General features: G+C 44.2%; 1 protein-coding gene across 7 annotated transcripts in view; it reads right to left on the bottom strand.

The window, feature by feature from the left end:
* The window catches only part of CAPRIN1 (cell cycle associated protein 1), a 2,078,829-nt gene that overhangs the window by 1,055,454 nt on the left and 1,000,325 nt on the right, over positions 1-23,050 (bottom strand). For all 7 annotated transcript variants that reach the window (XM_044082838.1, XM_044082839.1, XM_044082842.1 and 4 more), the window contains one exon: positions 1,361-1,469. In XM_044082838.1, coding sequence (XP_043938773.1) covers positions 1,361-1,469 — 109 coding nt within the window. The remainder of the gene's footprint in view (positions 1-1,360; positions 1,470-23,050) is intronic.

The following is a 23,050-nucleotide window of genomic DNA, read 5'->3' as shown; positions in this document are numbered from 1 at the left end:
CTGCAATATTTTGCAATAAACACACAATGGCAAATATTTAAATGGAACTAGCCAGGCTGCAAGGCCTGGAGTAAGATCAAGATGAGACTTTGGTTTCAGGTCAGATCCCCAACTAGCCCTCTCCATGGGATCAAGATGAAAGACCATAGCCAGACAATCAATTGGAAAGTGGACACTGCTGACATAATGGTGTGCCCCCCCCCCCCACCAAATCAGTGAGCTAGGGCACACTTTTGTGATACATTCTTTGCCAAGCAGAGAATTGGAATAGACTGAAGTTCCCAACTACCAAGTATGAACTCTACACAGCAGATACAGGGAATGGAAAGCGGTTTCAGAAATTAATGTTAAAAGCTAATGGGTAAGGTCTCAACGTAGCCCTTGAGCTGTTCGTACAGAAATGCTCCAGCCTAAGTTTTGGGACAAGAGAAGTAGTAGTTCATCTGTTTCTTACTTCATTTTCAACAAAACAGACAGATAATTTAGGTTTCCATTATAAGCCATTTAAGACAGCATCTCTAAATGAATGTTTAAATAGGTATAGATTTGAATGGCTGTATTTCTTGAAGATGTTCTATGTGAGGCCTACTTTGCACAGCATTTAAGAAAAGCTCAAACCAAAAGCATCTATACATGGCAGCACTTTTGTGTAAAAGTTTGTGTTTGACGCAAAATGCAGGCAGTATGGGTTGAGTACTGAAGCCTTCAGTTTTTACAAAATATTTCCACATCTTTTGACAAAAGAAGCTTTCCATAACTTTCCAGTGGCCCTGGCTAGCAGCTATTTCCTCTCACCAATGTCAGGGCTGATCTTCTGGCACTTCTGATTTAACACTTATGCTCTTCTCACAGTCACTACAGGCAACGCGCGTGGAGTGCAGGACTTTATAAGTAAAACCAATGGTCAGACAGATACTTGGTGTACATGTACGGTAGTGAAAACAGGTTCTTCAGAGATGATTTTTAAGACTAAACTGCCTGAACAGCAACACCTGCACAGGAAGCATGTGATATCTCAGTGTACGCTGAACAAGTGAGCATGTCAAAGTATGGCACTTCCAAAATGATTTCTGAATTCTCATTAGTGAAAAAGGATGCACCCTGCCAAATGCTTAAAAAAACAGCCCTCAATGTCAATCAAGCAATGCCTACAACATACAACACAGACAGCAACCAACAAAATTAGGATGTCTACTTAAAACTAAGATGCCAAGTCTGCAATATATGATCCAATGACTCCCTCACTGTTAGGTTGTTGCATGAATGCAAAATACCAATGTTTTGAGTTTTTAATGTCCTCAGTAATAGCACTACCAAACCAACTGCTTCAGGTAACCTGAATGAAGAGACTATAACGCACCTGGCGGGCAAACCATCTGCGGCATGTCGATATTTTGTGAGGAGTTCAAAGGTTGTGCGGAAACAATGGCTGAATCCACTGTTTGACTCTCAAATTCCAACACTGAATCCTGGAACAAGAATTAAAAATTTTCAATACAATTTCAAGTAAAGTTATTTCATGAGTAAAAAGGCAACTGTTTCACCTATACACTTTTTCCAATTCTAAAAAAAGTCAAGAAAAGTTATTTACTTACTACAGTAAGGAAGAATGAACAGGTCTAACCTGGTTTAACAGGACTAATGTTAATAGGAGATAGGTAGCTCGCTACCTGAAGCTTTCCCAGTTTACTAGCCCTTCTCACTTCCCCATAATGCTATGCAAAAGGCCACTCAAGATGCAAAGTCATGCTATGCAGAAAGCAAAACGTAACAGCGGAATGACCTTAACTTCTTAACAGAGAAGCAAGAAAAGGGAATGGTGGGTATGCTGATGGTGGGCCAACTCATCCAGCCTTGTTTTATGTAACTGCCTTAAATGGTAAACACCTTCAAAGAAACAGCCTCCTGAAAGCTACAACTCTGGAGGAAGGCTTGTACCCAGAAATCACATCCAGCTTTATAGTCTTTTGCAGACATCAGTAGAAGCCCATGCAGATGCTGCACATATTATCATTTAAAGGTGCATTCTTCAAAAAAGACTGAAGGTAACCATGGCCCAGCCAAAATGAGCAATTCACTGCGAAGGCAAGGTTTTACTGTTCTTTTTGTAACAAAATGTAGTCTGATCAAACAACTGGATAAGGGAGCCAAACTGCTTGGTAGACAAGGACAGACCATTACCAATAATTCCTTAAACATTTAGTGGTGTACACAAGATCTCTATTAGAATTCAATGCAGTAAAAATTCACCTCTATTAGAATACACAGAAAAGAACAAAGTGAGGTTTGACTGAGGTTTACTTCAGTGGCAACCTCCGACATTAGTGAGAGAATTTTGCAAAATTATGTAAACACATGGGGGGGGGGGTATAAAAGAATAATATGCAATCCTCACAATCTTCTAGTGGAGATGATCAGCTCTAGAAATGTGCTTTGGAGGACAAAAACGTCAACTCTACTGCTGCATCTAGTTCAGTGGAAGAATAAAGTTTATAACAAACAAAGAAAAAAACTTCCCTGGAGGGAGTCTCCTTGGCAAGTTTGATTATAGAAAACTTATGCAAGACACTTCCTTAAATGTATTTTAAGGATGTTAATGACGGAATTGGACCCTTTGCAAAAAGCAAACAAAAGCAAAGTGCACTTTTATGGATAAATAACTAAAACCTGCATATCAAAAAATCTGTTAACTCCAGCTCAGCAAGAAATGAAGATCTGAAAGGATCCACTCCTATTTAAGTCAGCCACAAAGAAATGTGCCCACTTGTACTGAATTGCAGCATAAAGAAAAAAATATGGCTAATTTGTACAATCTTCTAACATTAAGCTTCTGGGCAGAATTATTTTACTATCCTCATGGGTTCAGAAGGGTTCTAAAGCCCACCAGTGGGAGTGAAGAAACCATGTGGTTAAAGGAAGTGGCGAACTGAGTCTTATGGGACAAACAGGTCTATAAGGATCTGAAATGCTACTTATGTACACATATAGGTTCATAGCCTGGTACTAGGATATTGGCCCTAGGGCCTACACAAGCAGAGCCTTAACAATTCCCTGGCTATTTCTTCACACAGTATTTACTTCCATATCTCCAGAAAATGAAGACTGAGCAAGGGAAAAGTATAGTTGTGTACACTTAGCATATATGTAGATGTTAGAGTGCATTCACTGTTACAGTCATTACATTTGGGTAATCCTGCTGGCAGGCTGCCCTCAGTCAGCCTGAATTCCACAGTCCTGGGTACTGCGTCGGCTGCTGCAACCCCTTCCCTGACGTCAGGTCGTTAGGGGGTATAAAAGATGCAGCCGACGCCATGTACTTTAGTTTTTCTTGCCCCAGATGTCAGGTGCCCCCTAAAAGGGTAGCCAAATTAAATACATGTACCAATATAAACTTTACCTTCATCTACAAGCAAATACACCACATAGGCTGCATTACTCAGAGAAGGAAAGATAGGTTCCATCAGAAGAAAAGGGGGATGGTGGGGAACCTGGACTGCAACAGTGAATACACTCTAACATCTACATGTATGCTAAGTGTACACAACTGTACTATGTTCTTCGTGTTTCACTGTTGCAGTCATTACATTTGGGTAGAGTCCCAAAGCTACGGATGGGAGGCTGGAGCTAAACAGCATTAGGAGTGGCTATGAGGCCCTGCAGAACTGCAGTGGCAAAGCCTGTCCTGGATTTAGAGTAGAGTGGCAGATGATGGTGCTTTGTAAAGTTGTGCACTGAACTCCAAGTAGCAGCCTCTAAAATGTCCTTGGTTGGTACTCCCCTGAGAAAGGCTGAAGTGGCTGCAGCTCTGGTTGAATGCGGCCTAATGCCCTTAGGCACTGGCTTGCCATGGTGTAAGTAGCAAAAAAGTACAGTTGTGTACCTACCATAAATGTAGATGTTCAAGTGTATTCACTGTTGCAGTCATTACTCTTGGGTTATCCTGCTGGCAGGCTACCCTCAGTCGGCCAGAATTCCTAAGTCTAGGTCCAGCGTCAATTGCTGTCTCCTCTTCCCTGACGTCAGTGTGCCAGGGGTATAAAAGATGCAACAGATGCCATTTTTTTCAGTTTTTCTTCCCCAGATGTCAGGTGCCCCAAATTGGTAAGCTGAAAAATATGCCAATAAGAAATGCATGCACAAAAATAACATTTCCTTCATCTACAAGCAAATACATCAAAAAGGTTGTATAGGATAGAGAAGTGCAGTTAAGTCCCAACAAAGAGAAGGGGGATGGCGGGTGGGTAACCTGGACTGCAACATTGAATACACTCAAACATCTACATTTACGGCAGGTACACAACTGTACTATGTTCATCGTGTTTCACTGTTGCAGTCATTACTCTTGGGTAGAATCCCAAAGCTGAGGATGGGCGGCTGGGCTAAACAGGACTAGGAGAGGCTAAGAGGCCCTGCAGAACTGCAGTGGCAAAGCCTGCTCTGGACTTAGAGTAGAGAGGCAAGTGGTAGTGCTTTGTACAGGTGTGCACTGAACTCCAAGTTGCAGCCTCTAAGGTATCTTTGGTTGGTACTCCTCTGAGGAAGGCTGCTGAAGTGGCTGCTGCTCTGGTGGAATGAGGCCTAATGCCCTTAGGCACTGATTTGCCATGCTGAAAATAGCAGAAACGGATGCAATTGCCTATCCATTTAGAAATGGTCTGTTTTGAGATGGCCTTTCCTTGTGAACCTGCAGCATATGACACAAAGTTGCTCAGTCTTTCTGAAAGCTTTAGTTCTGTCCAAGAAGTGTAACTACCTGTGTATATCCAAAGAATGCAGAATTTTTTCACCTTTGTTCTGTGGATTTGGGTAAAAGGTAGGCAAGTGAATGGTTTGGTTGAGGGCCACACTGGACACCACCTTAGGCATAAATGTAGGGTTTGTCCTCAGAGAAACCCTGTCTGGATGAAAAGTTCCACAGCCATGAGTGCTTGTAGCTCCGAGACTCGCCTTGCAGAGGTTATTGCTAGGAGCAGAGCTGTTTTCCAGGATAAGAATTTTATATCTGCTGTTGATGCTGGCTCGAAAGGAGGCAGTGTGAGTTTTTCCAAAACATAATTGAGGTCCCAGGCCGGAAATGGTGCTATTCTTGGAGGCCTAATGTTTTTGGCCCCTCTGAGGTACTGCCTTAAAGGATGAGAAAAGATAGGTGGTTCCGTACAGTAATGGGCTGAAATGGCAGAGGCATGAATCTTAATTGATGAGAAAGAAAGGCCTTTGTTCAGCATCTCAGTTAGGTATCGTAAAATCTGAGGTATATTTGGTACAGACGTGTCAATGCCTTGTTCCTGGTTCCAAGCACAGAATATCTTCCATTTTTCTGCATAAGATTTTCTGGTACTGGGCCTCCTGGCCTCCAAGATAACATCCATAGCAGCTTTTGAAAGAGGAGTGTTCTGAATGGCTACATTATCCGCCATGTTGCCAGATTTAAGGTACTGAGTTGGCTGTGCAGGATCTGATTGTTTTGTTGGGTCAGCAAGTGAGAAGTCTGAGGCAATATCCATGCTGGACCTTGAGACAAGCTCTTTAGGATTGGGTACCAGTGCTGGCATGGCCAGTCTCGTGCAATCAGTATCATTTTTGGCTTCTCTTGTCTGACCTTTAGGAGTACTCTGGGAAGGAGAGGCAGTGGGGGAAAAAGCATATGCTGCTAGACTTTTCCAGCTGAATGATAGGGCTTCCACTTTCAATGCTTGCTTGGGATAAATCCTTGTGCAGAATCTCTGCAATTGACAGTTGTGAGGGGAGGCAAATAAATCTATGTCTGGGCATCCCCATTTCCTTATTATCATGCTGAAGACTTGTGGATCCAGTTTCTATTTGTGGGGATCCATGAGGTTTCTGCTTAGTCTGCCAGAGTATTTGTTTTTCCTGGCAGGAATTGTGCTTGCAGGTGAACTTGAAAAGCCAATGCTGTGTCCCATAAGGTCATTGCTTGTCTGCAGAGGAGGTAGGAATGTGTACCTCCCTGCTTGTTTATGTACCACATGACCGTAGTGTTGTCCATCAGTAACTGTTCTGGATGAATCAGGTCCTTGAAAGCTGTCAGGGCATTTTGAACAGCAAGCATCTCTTTTTGATTTATGTAAAGCTGTCAGGGCATTTTGAACAGCAAGCATCTCTTTTTGATTTATGTGAAGATGCATCTGGTTTGCAGGCCGTGTGCCCTGAATACATTTTCCTGCCATATGGGCCCCCCCCAGGCATAATCTGATGCACCCGTTGTCGGTGTCTGTCTGGCTGTGGGTAAACTAAATGGCAGACCCTTGTTGTGGTGACAGGCTTCTGTCCACCATCGAAACTCCTGTTGTAGGCAGGGAATGAGTGCAATTACAGTCTCCAGTCTGTGGAAATGCTGAGTCCAAACACTTTTCAGATACCATTGTAGTTTCCTCATATGCAGTCTGGCATATGGAATTAGTAGAATGCAGGATGCCATGAAACCCAAGGCCTGCAGGATTTTCCTTGCAGATAAGTGGGTTTTTGTTGCTAATTTCTTGAAGTAAGAAGTCAGTTGCTTTTGCTTGTCTGGAGTGAGGTAAGCCATCTGGGCAGTTGTATTTAAGCTTGCACCCAGGAATATTATCTCTTGAGGGCACTACTTTTGAATTCTTTTCATTTACTGTGTACCCTAGGCCAATTAGTAATCTTTTTACAAATGCCAGATGCTTTAGAAGAGTGTCTTTGTTCTCTGCTTGAATTAGGCAGTTGTCCAAGTAGGGATATATTTGAATTCCTTTTTGTCTGCAAAACGCAATTACTGGTTCCAGGCATTTTGTGAAGACCCTGGGCGCAGTAGATAAGCCAAAGGGCAGAGCAGAGAATTGGTAATGCATTCAGCCAGCTATAAATCTTATGTATCATCTGCAAGACTGTCTGACTGGGACATGCAGATATGCCTCTTTTAGGTCCAAAGTTGAGAGCCAACCCTCTTGCCCAGCATGGGCAGTAGCTGCTGTAGATGAATTTTGGAACTTCCAGAAACGTATTTATTATAGACAGGTCCAGTATTGGTCTCCGGGTTTTGTCCTTCCTGGGTACTAGGAAAAGTCTGGAGTAAAATCTTTGTCCCTGCTCTTGTTGTGGTACTTGCTGAATGGCCCTCATGTCCATGAGGGCTGCAATTTGCTTTTGTGCCTCTGCCCATTGATTGTGTGGCAGGTTTGGCATGCCCTTTGACCTCGGTAGAGAGTGTAAAAATGGAACCTGTAGCCTTGGAACACTATGTTCAGGACCCATTTGTCTTGGGTAACCATTTGCCAATTTGATGAAAAAATTGCTAGTTTCCCCACTAAGGGGGCTGTCAAAAGAAAACTGCTTGGAACTGGTAGAGGAAAGTCATTGGGACGGTTTCCTGTAAGGTTGCGATTTGTCTTCTCCGCTTTTGGAGGTAGGAGCACCCCATTGTTTATGCCTGTATGAACCTTGGGGCTGAGATCTGCCTCTGGGACACCTGTATCTGCCTCTTTGTGGTCTGACACGGGAAAGGACCAATTTTTAGAAGGCCAATTCCTGCTAAACCTGGGTGGCTGTACCTGTAAAAAAATCCTTGACTGCCTGCATGGATTTTGCTTTATCCTCCATTTTCTTCAACACCTCTTTTGCTTTAGTACCAAAGTATCATGCTGTAATGGTGCATTTAACAATTTTGCTTTAACATGATCAGGCAGATTTTGTTCCTTTAAACAAGCATGCCTTTTAATAACACAACCTGTAACGGCTGCCCTGCAAGAGGCCTCCAGTGAATCATAACCACATTGCAAAGTATGCTTTCCCACTTGTTCAGTTGCATGCAATAAATCCTGCAATTCCTTTTTTCTGAACATTCAGTATTTGTCAACATTTTCTGTTTAAGCAGTGACATTAAATATTGCTGATATTTAAGCATATGAAACTGAAAATTTAAAGCCCTTACAACCAGGGTAGCAGAAGTGTAGACTCTTTTCCCCCAACTGTCTAGAGCCCTAGAATCCCTATCAGTGGGGACAGGGTTTTTTTGCAGTGGAGGCTTTAACCCCCTTGTGACCCTGAGATATAGTTTCTGGATCAGCAGCTGGGTTTTTATATAGGAATTTATGAGAATCCGGGACCCTGTAGTATCTGACTGGCTTAGCAGGTGCAGGGGGTAGAGAGTCAGGGGACAGGCCGGACTCTGAAAAAACATCATCTACAATGTCTATAACAGGCAGAATAAAGTACAGTTTTGTACCTACCATAAATGTAGATGTCCGAACTGGATAGCATCTGCAGTCATAACAACTGGGTTGTCCTGTCGTCAGGCAGCCCTTCAGTCGGCCGGATTCCAAAGTCTGGGTCCGGCTTCGGCTGATGTCGCACTTCACCCGACGTCATCTCTGTTGGTCTTCGGGTATAAAGGCATCAGCCGACGCCATTTTCCTCAGTGTTTCTTGCCCCAGATGCCAGTAGCCCTCTTGAAGGCTAAAATTTGGATAGATGCCAATGTTTCCAAAAAGATAGAGGTAAACACAAAAATAAGCATGTATGTACATATATACAAACAAATACACCATAAAAGACTCCCCCCCACCAGCTAGCTATTAGGAGGGTAAACACCCTAGGAGTACCACAGAGGGGAAGGAGGGAGGGTAATCCTGACTGCAGATGCTATCCAGTTCGGACATCTACATTTATGGTAGGTACAAAACTGTACTATGTCCTTCATGGATGCATCTGCAGTCATAACTGGGTAGAATACCATAGCCAACTAGGGGAGGAGGATAAAAGTAGATTATGGTGTGTTTAGGATCCCTTGCAGTACAGCAGTGGCAAACCCTGCTCGGGATCTGGAATATAGAGGCAAATTATAATGCTTGGCAAATGTATGCACGGAGGTCCAAGTAGCCGCCTCAATAATGTCTTTGGTTGCCACTCCTCGTAAGAAGGCTGTGGTAGTGGCTGTTGCCCTTGTAGAATGAGGTCTTATGTTCTGTGGAATTGGTTTTCCATGGAAGGAATAACAGAATCGTATGCAATTTCCTATCCATTTGGAGATTGTCTGTTTGGAAATAGCTTTTCCTTCCCTTCCTGTTGCATAGGCTACAAAAGTTGGTCAGTCTTTCTGCTACTTTTGTTCTGTCCAAGTAGTAGCGTAGCTGTCTATGTACATCCAAGGTATGCAGTATTCTTTCCCTCTGTTTTGTGGGTTGGGAAAGAAGGTAGGTAGGTGGATTGCCTGGTTTAAAGACACTCTGGATACCACCTTAGGCATAAATGTAGTATTAGTCCTCATGGACACTCTATCTTGGTGGAAGATTAGGAAGGGTTGCACTGCCATTAAGGCCTGTAGTTCTGAAACCCTCCTTGCTGAAGTAATTGCCAGTAGGAAAGCAGTTTTCCATGACAGGTGTTGTAGGTCTGCTGTTGCTGCTGGTTCAAAGGGTGATAGTGTCAACTTTTCTAGCACAAAGTTTAAGTCCCAAGCTGGTAATGGTGGTTTCCTTGGAGGTTTTACATTCTTGATTCCTCTGAGAAACTGCCTGAGCAAAGGGTGCGAAGAAACAGGTGGATCAAAGCTGTATTCTGCTGAAATAGCTGATGCATGTATCTTGATGGAGGAGTAGGACAGGCCTGAATGAAGAAGTTCAGCCAGATACTCCAGAATGTTAGGCATATCTATGTTTGACACATCTTTTCCTCTTTCAGTACTCCAAATGACAAACCTTTTCCATTTTCCAGCATAGTTCCTTCTTGTTGAAGGTCTGCGTGCTTCAAGAATAATGTCTAACTCTTTGGGAAAGTTCTGGATTAGCTGCTGCTATGTGATGTTCCATGCAGTCAGTTGCAACGTTTTAGGTTTGGATGTATGATGCTGTAGTTGTTCTGAGTTAACATCAAAGGCATCAGGGGTATTGGCCACATATTGTTCGAGACATGCTCCTCAGCAGTGGGTACCAGTGTTGTCTTGGCCAGTTTGGAGCTATCAGGATTATCCTTGGACGTTCTTCCTTGATTTTTAGTAGTACTTTGTGTATCAAGGGAAGAGGTGGGAATGCATATGCTGTTAGGCCTTTCCAGCTGAAGGAGAGCGAATCCACTTTCCATGCTAGTGGGTGGAATGTCCTTGTGCAGAATTTTTTGAGCTGGTGATTGAGAGGTGATGCGAATAGATCTATCTGAGGCATTCCCCATTTCTTTGAGATGGTCTTGAAGATATCCGGGTGCAGCTTCCATTCGTGGGCATCCGATGTGGTTCTGCTTAATATGTCTGCTAGAGTATTTTCTTTTCCCGGTACAAATATTGCCTGTAACTGGATGTTGTAGCTGAGTGCCAGGGTCCACAGCTCCAAAGTCATTCTGCATAGGGGGTATGAATGAGTGCCTCCCTGTTTGTTGATGTACCACATGACTGTGGTGTTGTCTGTCCTTATCATCAACTGGCCCTCTGAGAAATGGTCTGAACTTTTGGATTGCCAGTTTTACTGCCAGCATTTCTTTTAGGTTGATGTGCAGGTGAAGTTGATCCTGTGTCCACAATCCTTGCACGCATTTGTCCAGCATGTGGGCCCCCCATCCTAGGTCTGAAGCGTCTGTTGTGATGGTCTGGCTTGCTTGACATCTCCGAAAGGGTAGGCCTGGGTTTGACTGGCATGCCTGAGCCCACCATAGGAACTCCTGTTTTAAGCATGGAATTAGTGGGATTTCTGTTTCTAGGCTGTGTCTGTGTTGGGACCATAAATTCTTTAGGTACCACTGTAGTTTTCTCATATGTAGTCTGGCAAATGGGACCAAGATTATGTATGATGCCATGAAGCACAAGGCCTGCAGTACTTTTCTTGCTGTTAACTTGTTCAGTTTTGTTAGTGCCAAGAAGTAAAGAGGGAGTTCTTTTGTTTTCTGTAGTTAGGAATGCCATTTGTTTTACTGTGTCCAATTCAGCCAAGAATGTCCTTGTTTGGGATGGTATCAGCCTTGACTTTTGTAAATTGACTGTGTATCCCAGTGCTTGTAGCAAGTAAATGACCCTTTGTAAACCTGTTGTCAGCTTGCTTTTGTTGTCCCCTTGTAGCAGGCAGTCGTCCAGGTATGGGTAAATTTGAATTCCCTGTAGTCTGCAATGGGCGATTACTGATGCCAGGCATTTTGTGAATACTCTGGGCGCAGTAGATAAGCCAAAGGGCAATGCTGAGAATTGATAGTGCTCTGATCCTGCAAGAAATCTGAGGTATCTTATGCAGATTGGTCGAATGGGGACGTGCAGGTATGCCTCCTTGAGATCTAGAGTTACCAGCCAACACTCCTTGCCCAGCATGGGAAGAAGTTGCTGTAGGGTCAGCATTTTGAATTTTGGGACAATGATGTATGTATTTAAGGTGGACAGGTCGAGAATTGGTCTCCAACTTTTCTCCTTTCTTGGAACTAGGAATAGTCTGGAGTAGACCCCCTTCCTTTGGTCTGTTGTGGGCACTCTTCCCACACCTCTCATCTTTGCTAACCCCATTATCAGTTGTAGAGCCTCTGTTTTTGATTTGGAGGTAGATTTGGCATTCCTCTTTTGACTGGTAAAGTGTGGAAGTGGAACCGGTAACCTTGATCTATGGTTTGTAAAATCCACTTGTCTTTTGTTATGTAGTGCCAGTTCTTTGAAAATAAGGTTAACTTTCCGCCTAGAGGAGCTGCTATTTGTTCCCTGGTAGGCGGATTTAGGGTTAAGTCACTGTGGTTGTGTTGATGTAGTGGCAGTGGTTGTGTCTGTGCCTCTGTTGTTACCTTGCCACTGTCGTCCTCTGTAGGCACCTCCTCTGGATTGGTTTCTGCCTCTGGAGCGTCTATTCCTGCCCCTTTGAGATCTTGTGGAGTCAGGAAAGGACCAATTTTTGGCAGGCCAGTTCCTGCTAAACCTTGGGGGTTGAACCTGCAAGAAATCTTTAACCGTTTGAACAGATTTTGCCTTTTCTTCCATTTTCTTCATAACCTGCTGGGCAGGTGTACCAAACAAACTTGTCTTATCCATAGGAGCATCTAGCAACTTAGCTTTAACATGATCCGGTAAAGCTTGCTCCTTTAGCCATGCATGCCTTCTTATCACTGTGCCAGTCATGGCTGATCTAAATGAAGCCTCCAGTGCATCATAGCCACATTTTAAGGAATGGTTACTAACCTGTTGTATGTTATTTACCATTTCTAATACATATTTCTTATCAAGAGATTCATCAGTGGTTAGCTTTTTAGTTAACTGATCAAGCATAAACTCTTGGTATTGTATCATGTGAAACTGACAGTTTAAAGCTCTAGCTGAGAGAGTAGCTGAAGTGTAGACCTTTTACCCCATCTGTCTAATGACCTTGCTTCCCTTTCAGAAGGAATAGGGTTTTAGCTATGGTCGCTGCTACTGCCTTGGGACCCTGGGATATAGTTTCGGGTCTGCAAGTGGGGCCTTGTAAAGGTGGTGATGAGTATCTGGTACCCTGTAAAATCTGTCTGGTTTGGCAGGGGCTGGGGTAAAGAATCTGGAGCGAGCAGACATCATTGAAAGCATCATCCACCACAGAGAGAACAGGAGGTATAGCTAAGGGCCTGTGCTGTGGAAGGTGCAGAAAGGTCCTAAGTCTTTTCTGGAGTCTGAAAAATCCTGTTGCTGCCATTGGAACTGCTCTCGCATGGCATGTAAGGTTTCCCCAAAGGAGAATTCTTCTGGTGGGGAAGCAGCTGGAATGGATTCTTCAGCATCAGAATCTTCAAAATTGGAGAAAGGAGCCTCTGGCTGGTCAGTTATGTCTGATTCATCAGCAGAATCATCAGAGGACACTGGCTCAGGGGCTCTGCCCTAGGTCTCTTCTCTGGGGGCTGAGAGGCCCTGTCTGGGTGAGATTGAGATCCTCTAATTAATGAAATTAAATCTTCTGCCAAAGTAAGCATTTGAGAACTAGAAGAGGGCCTGGTTGTGGGGGTTTAACAGGCACTGTTTTAGTAGTCTTGGCTGCTTTAGCCCTGGCGAAGGCCTTAATGGACATGGCTGCTGGAGGCCTAGCAGCACCACGTGCTGGGGTAGAGACATCCAAGGGAATGGTGTCTGATAAGTCAGTGGCAACCACCGTAGTGGATAAAATTTCTGAGGCCGATTCAAGAGTGGTAGCAGGGGCCTCAGTTGTAGAGATAGATTCAGCTGTACTTTGATCAGTTTTCGGTTTCGGCCGAAACCGAGACACTCATGTTTGCTTAACCATGGTTTCGGCGAAACCGCGGACCGCGAGTGTCGGTCTTGATCTTTGCGTTTTTGGCAGATTGGGTAGTCGGAGGATCCGGCGGCATAATGTACGCAAAATCAGAACCGAAAAACTGTTCTGCAAACTCAGACCGGCGCCTAAGCTCGTCGGTTGAAAGAAGCACAGGCGAACAGGCTGCTACGTCGTGGGCTGGGCCTAAACAAGGCAGACAATAAGAGTGGAAATCTTTATGAGGTATTTGTTTCCCACAGGTTAAACAATTATTAACTTTTTCTGACATCGGCTGAGGCAAGAAAGAGTCACCAACGGGGTACTTAGCTTTAGAAGTCTTCGAAGTAGTATTCGGTAGAAGTAATCTCTGGATCCGACCGACCGGCACTTGCGAACAGCTTCTGCTTGAGCACGCGGCATGAAAGACTGAGGAAAATGGCATCGGCTGATGCCTTTATACCCGAAGACCAACAGAGATGACGTCGGGTGAAGTGCGACATCAGCCGAAGCCGGACCCAGACTTTGGAATCCGGCCGACTGAAGGGCTGCCTGACGACAGGACAACCCAGTTGTTATGACTGCAGATGCATCCATGAAGGACATCAAGGGGTCTGTGCTGAGGAAGCAGAAAATCTCTGAGCATTTTCTTAGATTCAGAATAATCTTGGCTCTCCCAATGGAAATGCTCCCTCATAGTATGCAGGGTTTCCCCAAAAGAATAATCCTCAGGAGGAGAGGCTGAAGGAATGGATTCTTCAGCATCAGAATCGTCATAGGGAAGCATGGAGTAATCCTGCTCAGAGAAGGAATCATAGGAAATAGATACCTGATCAGAAGAAACATACTCTGTCTCTTGCCTAGGCCTTTTATCAGGAGGGAGATGGGAGCCCCTGATCAAAGTAATTGGGTCTTTGGCCATTTTGAGCATCTGTTTTTTAGGCATGGAAGTCCGAGTATGAGAATGCTGTACTTGTTTCTTCGTCTTTAGAGCTGCTTTAGTCTTTGAAGCTGAAGATGGCTTAATATATAGTTATGTAGATCTGAAGACACCCTCAAAAGCCGATGCCTGCTCAGCGGCTCCGGACCCATCTGAGGGTATGAATTCAGAGTGTCCAATACCTTGAGTATCCAGAGGTCCAGTCGGCTCCACGTGGGAGTCAGTAGCGGCCTGTGGCTGAGGTAGCAGGCGCCAGGGGCTGCGAAAGTGCCTCACTGAGAACCGGCGACTGGCCTAGTAGAGGCTTCATCGTTGATTTTGGACCTCGGATGCCTATCCTTGTCCTTGCGTTTTTTTGTAAATTCCAGTTGCCGGCTGGTCTGACGGGATTATATAATTAAATCTTCGGCCAAAGTAATGAAATGCAAAATCAAACAGACGCTTGATAGTGCGTTGGTTAAATCTAGCACAAAACCGACAGCTAGCAACGTTGTGATCAGGGCCTAGGCAAGGAATACAGTAAAAGTGAAAATCCTTATGAGGTATTTGCTTCCCAAAAGAAATACAATTGTTAACTTTCTGACATCGGTCTGGAGCAAGAAAAAAAGTTTCCCCAACGGGGTACTTGGCTTTAATGAAGACTTCGGTTCTGAAATTCAGATTTGAAAATCTCAGGAGTTGGCCGACCGGCACTTGCGAACTGCTTTTGCTTCAGGCACCGCGCGGCAAGAAAGACTGAAGAAAATGGCGTCGGCTGCATCTTTAATACCCCTGGCGCAGTGACGTCAGGGAAGAGGCGACAGCAATCCGACGCTGGACCTAGACTTTGGAATTCTGGCCGACTGAGGGTAGCCTGCCAGCAGGATAACCCAAGAGTAATGACTGCAACAGTGAAACACTATGAACATCAAATGCAGTGGCTTGTCCACTTTGAAACAGTCTGCTTTGAGATCGCCTTTCCTTGTGATCCTGCAGCATATATCACTAGTAATTGCTCTGTCTTTCTGAAAACGTCAGTTCTGTGCAAGTAGAATCTAAGCTGTCTGTGTATGTCCAAAGAGTGCAGAATTCCCTCCCCCTTGTTCTGTGGATTCGGATAAAAGGTTGGCAGATGAATAGTTTGGTTAACAGCCACACTGGACACCACCTCAGGCATAAATGTTGGGTTTGTCTTCAGAGAGACCCTGTCTGGATACAAAATGATAAAATGTTCCACAGCCATGAGTGCCTGTAGCTCTGAAACTCGTCTTGCAGAAGTTATTGCTAGGAGCAGAGCTGTTTTCCAAGATAAAAACTTTATGTCAGCAGTAGCAGCTGGCTGAAAAGGAGGCATGGTGAGTTTTTCCAAGACATAGTCGAGGTCCCATGCAGGCATTGGTGATCTCATTGGTGGCCTTAAATGTTTGGCTCCTCTGAGGTACTGCTTTAATAAAGGATGAGAAAAGATTGGTGGCTCTGTATTGTAATGAGCCGAAATGGCAGAAGCATGAATTTTAATAAATGAAAAAGATAGGCTTTAGTCCAGCATCTTAGTTAAGTACTGCAAAATCTGAGGAATATTTGGCACAGCTGTATCAGTTCCTTGTGCCTGGTTCCAAGCACAGAATCTCTTCCATTTTCCTCCATAAGATTTTCTAGTACTAGGCCTTCTGGCCTCCAAAATGACATCCATCACCGCTTTGCTGACAGGTGTGTTTTGTATGACTACATTATCTGCCATGCTGCCAGGTTTAAAGTCCTGAGTTGGCTGTGCAGGATCTGATTGTTTTGCTGGGACAGTAGATGGGGTATTTGAGGCAAGGTCCAAGCTGGGTATTGAGACAAGTTCTTTAGGACTGGAAACCAGTAGTGGCAGGGCCAGTCTGGGGCAATCAGTATCATTTTTGGCTTCTCCTGTCTCACCGTTAAAAGTACCTTGGGGAGGAGAGGCAGTGGGGGGAAAGGCATATACTAATAGTTTTTTCCAGCTGAAAGATAGGGCGTCCACTTTCCATGCTTGTCTGTGATAAGTCCTTGTGCAGAATTTTTAGTTGGTAGTTGTGAGGGGAGGCAAACAGCTCTATGTCTGAGCACCCCCATTTCCTTGTTATCATGCTGAAGACTTGTGGATCCAGCTGCCACTCGCGGGTATCCATGAGATTTCTGCTTAGTTAATCTGCCAGAGTATTTTTCCCTCCTGGCAGGAATTGTGCCTGCAGATGTACTTGGTAAGTTAATGCTGTGTCCCACAAAGTCATAGCTAGTCTGCAAAAGGGGTAAGAATGTGTGCCCCCCTGCTTGTTTACATACCACATAACCATGGTGTTGTGTCTTTATCGGTAGTTGTCCCAGATGAAGTAGGTCCTTGAAGGCTGTCAGGGCATTCTGAACAGCTAGCATCTCTTTTTGATTGATATGTAGATGCATTTGGGTTGAGGACCATGTGCCCTGAATGCATCATCCTGCCATGTGGGCCCCCCAGGCATAATCTGATGCATCCGTTGTTATGGTCTGCCTGGCTGGGGGTAATGTGAATGGCTGCCCCTTGTTTTGGTGACAAGCCTTAGCCCACCATCAAAACTCCTGTTGTAGGCAGGGAATGAGAATAATAGTCGTTTCCAGGCTGTGGCAATGTTGAGTCCAAACACATTTTAGGAACCATTGAAGTTTCCTCATATGCAGTCTTGCATATAGAATTAGTAGGATGCCATGAAGCCCAAAGCCTGCAGAATTTTTCTTGCAGATAACTGGGCCTTTGTTGCCAACATTATGACATGGGTAGTCAGTTGCCTTTGTTTGTCTGGTGTGAGATAAGTCGTCTGGGCAGTTGTATTTAAGCTTGCACCCAGGAATATTATCTCGAGAGGGTACTAGTTTTGATTTCTTTTCATTGACTGTGTACCCCAGGCATGTTAGAAGTCTTTTCACAAACGCCAGATGCTTTAGAAGAATGTCCCTGTTCTCTGCTTGAATTAGGCAGTCGTCCAAGTAAGGATATATTTGTATTCCTCTTTGTCTGCAGAATGCAATTACTGGTGCCAGGCAATTTGTCTGATTGGGATATGCAGGTATGCCTCTTTTAGGTCTAGACTTACCAGCCAAGTGTTCTTGCCCAGCATGGGCAGAAGCTGTTGCAAAGTCATCTTGAATTTTGTTATATCCAGGAATGTGTTAAGAATAGATAGGTCCCAGTATTGGTCTCCAGGTGTTGCCCTTTCTGGGAACCAAGAACAGTTGAGTAAAAACCTTGTCCCTGCTCTTGCTCTGGTACTTGTTCATAGGTTCATACTAGGCTATCTGCCCTAGGGCATTTATAAGCCTAGCCAGAGTGTGTTTGGCTTTCAACACCCATTTTAAATTAATTTTGCTATGCCCTTTTTCGAGGTTAGTATACTGTGCCTCTGTCTAACAGTGACACAGAAGTAATACCCAGGGTAAACCTATGAACTCCCATCCACTCATCAAGATTCCTCTTGAAGAGAGTCAATGAGGGACTCTGCCTAACCTGGACTGGGATTTTATTCCAGAGTGAAGGGAGCCTCTGGGTTATGAATCTGTTCCTCCAGCATGTCCTATTTATTTCAGTGCTGAGGTTCAAGTCTCTCGAGCGCGTTGCTCGATGGGATTTGGATTTTCTGAGGTGCAGCATGTCCATTAATTCCGGGTTGGACATGGCTTTATACATCAGGCACAGATCGCCTCTGAGCAGGCAGTATGGCACTGAGTAGAGCTGGAGTTTCTTTAACCGGGCAGCATATGGCATCTGTTTGAGCCCTTTGATCCTCTTGGTGAGGTACTTTTGGGGTCTTTCCAGTTGCTGCAGGTGTCTGGTAAGGTACATCCCAAAAAGGGCATTGTACTCAATTATGGGCCTGATGAGGGATGAGTAAGAGGCACGATGACCTCCCCTGATCTAGATGTGAATCCCTTCATGATTAGGTGGGCTATATAAAATGTTTTTCTAACCACTTTGGCCACGTGGTTGTCAAATGAGAGACTGCTATCAACTTGGGTCCCCAGGTCCCTAATTACTTCTTCTGTACTTAATGGATTACCACCTATGTGGTAATTTGTGGGCACTTTGTTTTTGCCAAAGGGGATGACTATATACTTTTTGGCGTTGAGCTTGAGGCCATGGCTCTGGCACCAGTTGTCTGTTTCTATGAGGCCCTTTTGGAGGATGCTTGTGTTGGCTGGAGATTCTATTATGGCGCCCAGTTTGCAGTCATCTGCGAACTTGGTCAGCCACAGTCCTTCCGTGTTGGCCTGTACCTCTGAGAAATATATACCGAACAAAAGAGGTCCCAGGACTGAGCCTTGTGGGACACCACTTGTAACTGGTTTGGAGTCTGACATGGCTCCAGCAATTCTAACCATGTGGGTTCTGTCCTTGAGCCAGTTTGCAACCAATCTAGTGACATAGGGGTTTATATTTAAGCTGGTGAGCTTATCTATAATGCCCCAGTGGGGTATTGTATCGAAGGCTTTTGCGAGGTCCAGGTAGGTTGTGTGGACCACCTTCCCCTCGTCAATAGCGTTGGTGACCGTTTCAAAGATATCGAAGCTGAACTGGGTAGGATCCAGTGTCTGTAGGTCCCCAATATCTTTATTTATGAGGTCCATGATGATCCTTTCTATAGCTTTGCAGACCAAGCTAGTCAGGCTTATGGGGCGATAGTTTACAGGATCCGTTGAGGCACCACCTTTGTGGAGAGGGACCACTGTTGCTGTACGCCACTCTTTGGGTACATATCCTGTAGTAAGGCTGAGATTGAACAGTAGTTTTATGTTTGGGTTTAGCTCTCCCATTGATGCTGTTTTATTTTGCTTTGGAGAGGGTAGCTCTTACCTGAGCATCTGAGATGTCAAGGGAGCAGCACTCTGCTGGGATAGATATTTGCCCTTTTGGTGGGGGGGGGGGGGGGGGGGAGTTTGCACTGAACCTGTCAGCTAGGATGTTGGCAATGTCTGTGGACATTGAATGGCCCCCATGTCCATGAGGGATGAGACTTGGTTTTTGTGCCTCTGCCCAGTGATTTTTTGGCAGATCTGGCCAGCCGTTTGCCTTTGGCACGGTATGGAAATGGAACTTGTATCCTTGACACACGATATTTAGAACCCACTTATCCTGGGTTATAATGTGCCAATTTTGAGAAAAAAGTGCTAATTTTCCTCTAAGGGTGCTGCCAGAAGATAAGTGCTTGGTGCAGGGTGAAGTCATTGGGACTGTTTCATGTATGGTTGTGATTTGTCTTCTCCAACTTTGGAGGTAGAAGTACCCCATTGCTTTGACCTGTAGGAACCTTGTGTCTGGGATCTGCCTCTAGCGCGCCTGGATCTGCCCCTTTGAGGCCTGTCTGACAGGAAAGGACCAATTCTTTGTAGGCCAGTGTCTACTAAAACTAGGTGGCTGTACTTGTAAAAAAATCTTTGACAGTTTCCATAGATTTAGCTTTGTCCTCTATTTTCTTTAACACCTCCTCTGCCTTAACACCAAAGTATCATGCTGTAAAGGTGCATCTAATAATTTAACTTTGACATGATCAGGCAGATTTTGTTCCTTTAACCAAGCATGCCTCCTAATTACAGAACCCGTAACTGCAGCCCTGCAGGAGGCTTCCAAAGAATCAAAACCACATTGCAAAGTACGTTTTCCAACTTTTTCAGCTGCATGCAATAAATCCTGCATTTCTGTTTTCGGCACATTCAGAGTTTAATAAAATTTTCTGTTTAAGCAATGCCATGACATGTTGCTGATATTTGAGCATATGAAACTGACAGTTTAAGGCCCTTATAGCTAAGGTAGCAGATGTGTAAACCTTTTTTCCCATCTATCCAGTGCCCTAGAATCTCTGTCAGAGGGGGTAGGGTTTTTTGCAGAGGAAACCTTAACTCCTTTGGGACCCTGTGAAATAGTTTCTGGGTCTGCAGCAGGGCTTTTAAAAAGGAATTTATGAGAGTCAGGAACCCGGTAACACCTGACAGGCTTAACAGTAGCTGGAGATAAGGAGTCAGGGGTAAGACTAGACACCGAAAACACATCTACAATATCTAACACAGGTGGAATGGCTAGTAGCCTGTGTTGATGTAGTAAAAGGAAATCGCTGAGCCTCTTTTTAGATTCTGAAAAATCTTGGCTCTCCCAGTGGAAATGCTCCCTCATGGTATGCAAGATTTCCCCAAAGAATAGTCCTCTGGAGGAGAAGCTGAAGGTATAGATTCTTCAGCATCAGAATCCTCATATGGGGAAAGAGAATATTCCTGATCAGAAGAAGAATCAGAAGAAATAGAAACCTGATCTGAAGATTCATAGTCAGTCTCTTGCCTAGGCCTCTTATCAGAAGGGGGATGGGAACCCCTGATCAAGGTAATTAAGTCTTCGGCCATTTCGAGCATCTGTTTTTTGGGCAAAGAGGCCTGTCCAAGCGGCTCTTGAGTTTGTTTCTTTGCTTTAGAAGGTGCTTTAGTCTTTGCCTTTTGAAGCGGAGGTTGGTTTAATGTAAAGATGTTTAGGTGTGAATACACCCTCAAAAGCCGGTGCCTGCTCAGCGGCTCTGGAACCATCTGAAGGAATAGTATCCGAGATTCCAATACCTTGAGTTTCCAGCAGCATGGCAGACTCCACGTGGGAGTCTGTAGTGGCCTGCGACTCTAAAGTAGCGGGCGTCAGGGGCTGCGAAAGTGCCTCACTGAGAACCTGCGACTGGCTTAGGAAAAGCTTCATAGTCTGTTTTTGGCCTCGGTTCTCTCTCTCCTTTTCTTTGCGTTTTTTGTGAACTCCGGTAGTCAGATGGCTATCCAACGACATTACTGGATAATTAAACCGGCGTCCAAAATAGTTTGAAGCAAAATCATACAGGCTCTTAATAGTGCATTGTTTAAATCTAGCACAAAACCGACAACCAGCAACATTGTGATCAGGGTCTAGGCAAGGAATACAGTAAGAATGAAAGTCCTTATGAGGTATTTGCTTTCCAGAAGAAATACAATTATTAACTTTTTCGGACATAGGTCTGGAGCAAGAAAAATGTTTCCCCAACGGGGTACTTAGCTTTATTGAAGACTTCGGATCCGAAACTCAACACGAAAATCTCAGGAGTCGGCCGACCGGCAATTGCGAACTGCTTCTGCTTCGGGCACCGCACGGCAAGAAAGACTTAAGAAAATGGCGACAGCCGCATCTTTTATACCCCTGACGACCTGACATCAGGGAAGGGGCGACAGCAGCCGACGCAGGACCCAAGACTTTGGAATTCAGGCCGACTGAGGGCAACCTGCCCGCAGGATTACCCAAATGTAATGACTGCAACAGTGAAACATGAACATCCAAAACTTACTAATGCCAAAATGCAGCAATGAGAATGACTGCATATTTCTGCCAGCCTTTCTCAATGAACATGGAAATTAAGAGGAATGGGGAAAGCGTAAGAGAAAGGCTGAGGGGAAAAGTTGCAGCATTTGCTAATAACCAGAGATGCAAACAGGCTATAGCAGGAAATCATCTACTGAAAACTTATGTGCTACTAAAAGGTAGAGGAACCATTCTGGAGGCCAACAGGGAAAGTACAGTTGTGTACCTACCATAAATGTAGATGTTCGAGTGTATTCACTGTTGCAGTCATTACACTTGGGTTATCCTGCAGGCAGGCTTCCCGCAGTCGGCCTGAATTCCAAAGTCCAGGTCTGGCGTCGGCTGCTGTCGCCTCTTCCCCGACGTCAGTGTGCTAGGGGTATACAAGATGCAGCAGATGCCATTTTCTTTAGTTTTTCTTGCCCCAGATGTCAGGTGCCCCCAAGAAGGTAGGCAATACACATTGCTTATAAAAAAAAATACACTAAAATACATTTTTTTACAATATATGCATTTTTTAGAGAAGAATTTTTTATATTTGATACACATCAGATTTTAAGCCATAAGGGAAAGCACTTATAGAATATTATCATCAAGGTAAGTAATCAAGTGTTCAACGAATGTTAATTGATTTTATTTTATTGGTTAGATAATTACTCTCTTAATTAGGGAAAGCATATAAATGAATGTTTAACTCATTGTTGGTGTATCGATTCTGATGAAGAGGTTTGTCGAAAACGTATAAATTTATTTGCGTTAAAATAAATAGTTCATCCGTGGACCTGAGTGTTTTACTTGAGGAATTGTGCGTACTACTGACCCTCCATTGGAGTTTGAGCGAATTTTTTTGGGTTTATGGTGACATTTTATTCACTTTTCGTCTAATTTTTTCTGAGTTTGTGTTTTTCTTGGGAGATGGCTGAAACTCCGGGGGCAGCGGTCGATTTGGATTCCCGTCAAGACGAGAGAGGGGAGCTGAGAAAGGTGATTGGACAACTTTCGCAATTGGTGGAGTTACTGACGCCGGCTTGTCAGTCTATTGTATCCTTGGATTCCGGGTCAAGTGCCGGCTCGCAGAAAGAACGTGTAGGACGCCAAGATGGAATATCTGCTTCTGGTACAAATATTGGTACAGCAAACCAAAAGGAAGGTCCAATTTACAATGGGGATGATGTTCTTTCTGATTTTCCAAGACTCCTTAGGAGTGGTTCACCATCAGGATGTGGCAATGGACCGAGACAAATGACTGAAGGAGCGAGGCTCACAGACATTCGCAACCAAGGTGACTTTTCTGTTAATCAACAGATTTTTGACTTTAAAAGTTTCGCTGACAAAAATTACAAAATGCACCAGGTTTTGAGTAACACCAGTCCTGGTGAAAATGTAATTAAAACATACAGGGAAAGTCTTGACGACCTATATTTTTTTCTAGACAAATATAAAAGATTAGAATGTGATTGTATCTATCTTAAAGAATGTCTTAACAAACAAGTTGTTCCGAAAGGTTTAAGGTTATCCAAATTTCCGAACAGGGTTGAGGAGGGGTCAGATTTTCACAAAGATCTACTCAAAATCTTTGACAATTGTGGGTTTGATGTTATGAAAGCT

The sequence above is a fragment of the Protopterus annectens genome, chromosome 9.part0 (genome assembly GCF_019279795.1).
Source record: "Protopterus annectens isolate FY-2018-M chromosome 9.part0, PAN1.0, whole genome shotgun sequence".
In the NCBI taxonomy this organism is placed as follows: domain Eukaryota; kingdom Metazoa; phylum Chordata; order Ceratodontiformes; family Protopteridae; genus Protopterus; species Protopterus annectens.
The sequence above is the reverse complement of the archived record's forward strand: the minus strand, read 5'-3'. Positions and strand labels throughout refer to the sequence as shown.